The sequence below is a fragment of the Ascaphus truei genome, chromosome 1, assembly GCF_040206685.1.
Source record: "Ascaphus truei isolate aAscTru1 chromosome 1, aAscTru1.hap1, whole genome shotgun sequence".
NCBI lineage: Eukaryota > Metazoa > Chordata > Amphibia > Anura > Ascaphidae > Ascaphus > Ascaphus truei.
In genome coordinates, this window is record NC_134483.1 from 381,458,180 (window position 1) to 381,465,679 (window position 7,500).

Below are 7,500 nucleotides of genomic sequence, written 5' to 3' on the forward strand. Positions count from 1 at the left end.
CTCCCCGTTCCCCGTGACGTGCTCCCCCGTTCCCCGTGACGCGCTCCCCCGTTCCCCGTGACGCGCTCCCCCGTTCCCCGTGACGCGCTTCCCCGTGACGCGCTCCCCCGTTCCCCGTGACGCGCTCCCCCGTTCCCCGTGACGCGCTCCCCCGTTCCCCGTGACGCGCTCCCCCGTTCCCCGTGACGCGCTCCCCCGTTCCCCGTGACGCGCTCCCCCGTTCCCCGTGACGCGCTCCCCCGTTCCCCGTGACGCGCTCCCCCGTTCCCCGTTCCCCGTGACGCGCTCCCCCGTTCCCGTTCCCCGTGACGCGCTCCCCCGTTCCCGTGACGCGATCCCCCCCCCCCTGCGATCGCTTGGTCCCCCGATGTGTCGGACTGAGTCGCGTACAGGCGGCGGCGGCAGGAAGCGCGTGCATGTGTGGGCCTGGGGCCTGGCCTGTGTGGGCCTGTGGCGCGAGGCTGAAATGGGTGAGTTACTGGGGCCATCAGTTGAGGCGGGACGCACAGTGGTGTGACTTACCTGGGCGGCCGGTGTGTGTGTGTGTTAGTGTGTGTGTGTGTCGGGAGTGACGGCCACCGGGAGGGGGGAAGGTGCGGGGCCTGTAGTGACGGCCACTGGGAGGGGGGAAGGTGAGCTGCGGTCCGGGTGACGGGGGAGAGTGACGGCCACCGGGAGGGGGGAAGGTGAGCTGCAAGGGGGCCTCAAGCAGTGGTGTGAGTGTGTGAGGCCAATGAGAGGTGTGCGGGGGCGGGCGGTGAGTGTGTGAGGCCAATGAGAGGTGTGCGAGGGCGGGCGGGCCAAGGGACCAATGAGATTGCCGCTAGGGACAGGGAACACAGTACAGATAGAGAAACATACAATGCTTTCAGAAATATATAGTAAGATATGAGTACATTGTACAGTATCTGCTTAGTTACACTGACTCGAGGATTGATTTACCTGAAAGGCAGCCATTTAGTGAACCCTGGGAACATGCTCGTTGCTGATCGATTGCAGGAGAACTAATTGATCTGTCTCTTGGGTATCTTAGTAGGGTAGGGTAGGAAGGGAGAGAGCCCCCGCATCAGCCTAATCAAGCATTAATTAATCTTTAGTGTTGTAATAATATTGAATGGTGCAAATGGGGATGTAATTGATAGGCAGCAAAAGAGAGAAAAGAAACCCCAGTGAATGCACTCGTAGAAATGTAATGAGTAGATTGAAAATGTGTGTTAAAAACCTTGTAATAATCAATAATATAAAAATTCGTTTTGAAGGGAACTGGTATAAATATACATGACCAGCCCGTAGAACCTTTTTAAGTTTATTAAATCATGGCAACGTTAGTTGTTGTTGGTCATGTAAAAACCGCATACAAACCTTACTACAAATGACTTGCTAAGTATGGTTATATGTTAATGTAACATAGCCTCCCGGCAGTTACTTCTGTTTCTGGGCCTTTCCTCTGTCAGTCCTTGTAGTGCAGGCCGTGGAAAGGTTAAATCCATTATTAGGCCTGTATGTGTATTTCAGCCTTGAATGTTGTATCAATATTCAAGGGCGGGCCTGGCAACTCTGAGGCTGTCAATCTAAGGGGTGGATATTGGTTGGAACGCCCCCTGCTGTGTGTGGGCCAATCTGTATCCGGCTCTGGCTTGTAATGAGTCAGAGTTAGAGACACTCCCCAAGGATGTTCAAATTGGGACATGCCTCCTAAAATCAGTTAGTTCAGTGAGAGAGGATCTGAAGAAGCAGTCAGACAAGCAAATAAAGTCTCTCCCTTCTCCTCCCATGCCTGGGATGGGGAAGGGGAGGGAAATCTACTAATTAGACAGGGATCTGTTCTAAGAGACATGTATGCAGTTATGGAAGTACAGGACTGTGTATTCTGTATTCTGGAGCTGATGGCTGAATAAAATACAGAAAGACATTGCTGTGTGGATTCATGTCTCTGGTTATGAAGGAAACTCAGTGGGGGTCCATCCCCTGAAGATCATCAGGAGATCCTCACTGGCTGGAGGCACTGCACCATCTGGAGATACCAAGATCAAGGTAATCTGTTCCCCCTGTTCCCTGTCCTGGCTCTCCCCACACCATCGCGGAGCCCTCAGCCCTCCTGTTGCCAGCAGGTTGCAGCACCCAGACCGCTTGATGTAACCAGCAAGGAGCACACCCCCCATCTCATCTTTTGGAAAAAAGGGTTACATTAATTTTAAATGACGATGTGTGATTTATGAGGTTAATATGTTCGTCTGACACCTTCCATGTATACAATACGTTCAGTGTATGAGTGTATCATTTACATATTTGAGAAATGCTCGAGCAATAGCTCACTGATTATACAGTGAATCGGTGCATAGAGACGCTACGCGTGTTTGAAATATAATTTCTAGTCTCTATGTTATAGATAATATTAGCCCACTATATATTGTAAGGGCAGACACAACAATGCATGGGCAATATATTTGCACTGTAGAAAGTCTGGATTAATGGATTATTGATAAGACAGGATGTTATGGCCATTTTTTACATGACCAATAACAACTATTGTTGTGCTTTAATAAGCTTAAAAGGTTCTAAGGGCTGGTCATGGATATTTATACCAGTTCCCTTCATAACTAATTTTTATATTATTGATTTAGCAAAAGGTTTTTAACCCACATTTTCAATCTACTCCTTCCATTTCTACGAGTGCATTCACTGGGGTTTCTTTTCTCTCTTTTGCTGCCTGTCTCTTAGGTAATTAGTTTTCAATAAAGGTAATCAAAAACTGCATATATCAAAACCCAAAAACTTTTTTTTTTTAATTCCGCTTGGATTGCCTCTTTAAGTCGTCTTCTGTGATTTGCTTCAGTAAGATGAGTGGCAAATGACTGTGGAGCAATATGGGAGAAGCATTTATTAATATCAATATGATAATATTGCAACATGTATTCATTTACCCTTTTCTGAGAGATTATTTAAACCAGTAGGCTTGAGCTGCCATACAAATGGGTCTTCCTAAGAATTGTGCTTGGAATGTATGGAGCTTCCTGAAGATACTCATTACTTACAGTATATGGTAGGAATACAGTCTGACCCTGAACCCTGACCACAATATGAAAAGAAACCACAGCCAAGCATATCATTGCTTAAAAGTCTTATTGATGAAGTGCAATGAATCGCTTTTGTCATGATGTGACACAGGAAAGAGAAAAGGATATTTAGAACAATATACTTCTGGCCTGATTTATTTTGGCTCATTACTGTGGCAGTAGGAGGACAAGGACTTTATCATGACATGACAGTATCACATGGGATAAAAACCATTGCATGTATAGAGCCTTCTTTATCAAAGTCTTAGATGTAGAAAAATAAAATCCACCAGATTTATGAAGGCACTGTTTTTAACAGGCTGGTTTTACAGATGCAGCAGCTGTTATTCGGACAAATCACGGCGCCGATTTCGTGTGCGCTGCTGTATTCCACGCAGCATGAACGCGTCCAATCGCCCCATGCACCCACGCTTATCGTGATTGCTTTGTTGAATTTCATGGATTCTGTTTCTTTGGGTGCAATGAAATGAATCAATTGCAATGTGTACAGTACTGTGCTACGGTCAATTTAAGGTGTTTAAAATCAAAACTCTAAAATGCCGTTTTCTGCACTTGCCACACTCGCGTCTTAAGGCGGTAAGGTTGGAAGACATCCCGCGCCATGACATCGGTATTCCGATGTACACAACGCGTGAAGTGTTCGAATAACGGCCACTGCAGCTGTATCTATCTTGTGATTTTGTTTGCAGCATTATTGCTTGTGTGATGAGACTGACTTCAATAAAATGCATTTTAATTAGGATTGCAATGTCATGTTACATTAGAATGCATTGAGAGGCAAAAAAAGGTCCAATTTGCACATAATGTGATGGTTCCTGTTGTATTCTCCCGTCCTAGAACGATTTAACCTCAAACCATCGCTGGGTGAACTTGCCATTCGTCGCTTGCCTTCATCTGAGCAAAGTGACAGCGAGGACAGCCTCTCAAATGGAAAATCTTCCTCCTCTAATTCCAGTGAGTATTACAAATATAATTTCATATTTGGAAAAGGACTTTTCAGATAAATAACATGAAATTGGTAAATGAACAATAATAACTAAAATTGAAAACCATTTGATGGTCTTTAAAAAAAAATGTAAAAATAGAAAGTCGCATCTTGTCATGATACTTTGTGCTTTCTATATTCATGTGCAGTGAATGAGAATAAGTCTTCTGCAATATCGGTGCATTACTGGCTATTTATTCAGATTCAAGAGAGATGATGTCTTTTAGCTTTGCCTTATTTTAACTTTCATTCCACTGTATTCTGGGACTAACAATTAGGAAAACAAGTTTAAAATGCTGGACTAATATACTGTACATGTGAGAGAATTAGTGTTGTACCGGGTCCTAATTTTTTAGAAAACTGGGTAACTGGTACCCGGGCAAAATTTAATAATTTTACCTGGCCGGTTACCCGTACGGCACTTACCTGCAGGGTGAGGAAGACCGCAGCGACATCTGGGAGCAGCAGCAGAGGTCCCGGTGGTGGTGGAAGCAACAGACGTCACCGCGGTCTTCCTCACCGGTCTTCCTCGCCTTCAGTCGCCAGCTGCAGGTAAGTGATGAAGAATTTTCAGCTACTCTGACATTACCCGGTGCCAGTTCCTATCTGGCCCTGGGCTCAGCCCCCTGCTGCTTGGTCCGGGTAATGTTCAGGTAGCTGAAAAAGCGCCAGGTAAGCTGGGTAATTACCTGGTGCTCTGTAAATCACTAGAGAGAATGTATAACATTTTTACTGAAACTAATTCTTGAAACTGCATTTGCAGAATTTTGTGATAAGCGGTAATTATTTCAATTGATAGTTTTGCTGTTACTCATTATTGTTTGCAATTTTTTTTTTGCTTTTTCAAGGTGTGGCAGACATCCGAAGCAAAACCAATGTTTATTTTAAAGAAATCAAAGTGAAACAAGCTGATAAAAGCTATGTGTCCACCAGTTCTACAGCATCTTTATCCACATTAAATGCACCTTAAGAGCTTATTATGTAAAGACAGATAAAGATGCATATCTGGATGTTATTATCTTGCTTTTAATCATAAAATAAATAGAATGTGCCTATAAAATGTAAATTGTCATTATTTTTGGTTCTTGTACTAATATATATATATATATATATATATATATATATATATATATATCTATATATATCTTTCTCAAACCGTTGTATGTCAGTCTGTCCATCCTGTGTCTCCCTGTGTCTAGGGGCAATCACATTGGACCTTTGGCCCGTTACTCCGCCGCAGGCCAATGAGATGTCTCCCTTGGCCCGCCCGCCCCAGCACACCTCTCATTGGCCGGTGTGGTCACACACACACACACACACCAGCTGCCACCTCCCACCCAGGTAAGTCAGTACAAAATGCCGCCTCACACTTTACACCCCTGCTGCCTCACACCACTGCGCGTCCCACCTCAACTGCCCAGGAAGAAGCGGGGGAACAGCCGGCCAGGGGAGCGCACAATAATAAATAAATTATGGCACCAGTAACTCACCTATTTCAGGTGCGCAACCTCGCGCCTCAGGCCAGGACCCAGGACCACACATGGCGCTTCCTGCCGCCGCCTGCACGCGCCTCCGTCGGCCGGACGACCCATCAGGGGACCAAGCCCGGGGGTGAAAACGGCCGAGTCATCGGGAAACGGGGGGGGGGGGGGGGGCGAAGAGCGTGCCCCGAGCCATCGGGGAACCAAGAAGGGGGTGGGCGACCAGCCGGGGGAACGGACGCCCGGACGGGGGGGGGGGCAAGCGGATACATAAATTATGACAATACATATGCCCCCTGCTCTCCACCCCTCCCCCCCCTCCACTCCCCTCCATCCTGTGTAGGTATCAGAAAAGTGACCTATACTTTATACTATGTGAACAGTATATGTGAAGTGACATGAATAAAGACTACATAATATATTGTGTCTAGTGTTAATAAATAAAAAATCACATCCCCATATGGAATGACACGAAGGGAATATGTCACTTCACATATACTGTTCACATAGTATAAAGTATAGGTCACTTTTCTGATACCTACACAGGGTGGTAATGAAAAATTATTACAAATTAGTATATATCACGTATTTTATTATAATTACTATACATTCAGATTTAGGTTATTTATATCACTATTTCAATTCACATTATGAGAAGTGAGGTGTCAGTGACTGTATTGCACGGTCTGGTCAGGTCAGAGATTCTTGTTGATCTTGGATACATGTGTTATCTGCTCATCTATCTTTCTTTGGGGTATTTTATGAGACAATCAGTCTCTTTATATACACATATATTGTTTTTTTCCTCGATGGTTCTCTGAGTGTATTCTTACACTCACATGGAGTACATACATGCACATTTCTGTGTTCATTTCATATTTGACTGAATATATTATTTTTCATGAACTAATAGATATATCTAATACATGTTGTGTTTATTCTATATTGTATTAACATTTCTATGATTCATATTGGTATACCTATATATTTTCTTCTTTTTAACTTTTTATTTTATTTGGATTAATTGTTGATTTTGTCTATTTTAGGTTCTATTTATATTCATTTTTCCTTTTATTTTATATATTTTTTTATAATTTTCTTTTTCTTTTTATATAGATTATAGATCTAGTATTATTATCAAGTCCATTCTCCTCAAGCTAATTATTGATAACATTACAATGGTTTTTTTCACTGTTCACTCAGTTGATTTCAGATATTTATTATTATATAGATATTTTATGGTCTGTTTACCTCAGAAATATTTTGACAATTGCAAGCGTAGTAATTTTATGTATTATACATTATTTACAAGTTTATTCTGTGTAAGATTAAGATTGTTATGGTTTAAATCTATAGCTGCATATGTTTTTCTTATGTGGGGGTATCAGATTCATTCTCATTATGCTAATTGTTTACACCTGATTTTTTAATCTATCTTTGCATAGCTAATTGGATGTGTGGGTGTATATATATATATATGTGTCTAGCACACCCATAGTCCATCCCCTGATGAAAACAGTTTAGCTGTTGAAACGCGTAGGGCCAGGTGTGCTGCGGATTCCTGCAGCATTGATTTATGAGTTCTGCCTGACATTCTCCTGCTTGCCATCTCCGTGCACGGCGTGACGTCATCTGTTCGTTCCGCCGCAAACATTGTCCCCGGTGGGAACCTAAACTATCTGGAGGTGTGTTCCCGGGGAAAGAATACTGTGAGGAGCCTGATGACGTGAGTTCCTGCTGGCAGAGATACACGAGGGCTGTACTGGATGCGGTGGTGTCACGGAGCAGAGTAGCAGAGCAGCAGAGCAGCAGCGCTTACAGATCCTTTGGAGCATGAGTATTACTCATACAATGCTTTTTTATCTTTTATGTTTGTGAGTTCATTTTATGAGCCTTTTAGAAGGGGGGGCGGGGTGGAAGGAAGGGATGGGGGGGAGAAGGGAAGGGAATGGTAGGA

At 43.9% G+C, this 7,500-nt stretch overlaps 1 protein-coding gene across 1 annotated transcript in view; it reads left to right on the top strand.

Annotated features, from left to right (window-relative positions):
• The window catches only part of SPATA4 (spermatogenesis associated 4), a 13,382-nt gene extending 8,272 nt beyond the window's left edge, over window positions 1-5,110 (top strand). Inside the window, exons 4-6 of the mRNA XM_075610093.1 lie at window positions 1,906-2,034; window positions 3,905-4,031; window positions 4,911-5,110. Of these exons, the coding sequence (XP_075466208.1) occupies window positions 1,906-2,034; window positions 3,905-4,031; window positions 4,911-5,032 (378 nt within the window). The 3' untranslated portion in view covers window positions 5,033-5,110. The remainder of the gene's footprint in view (window positions 1-1,905; window positions 2,035-3,904; window positions 4,032-4,910) is intronic.
• Window positions 5,111-7,500: the final 2,390 nt, after the last annotated feature.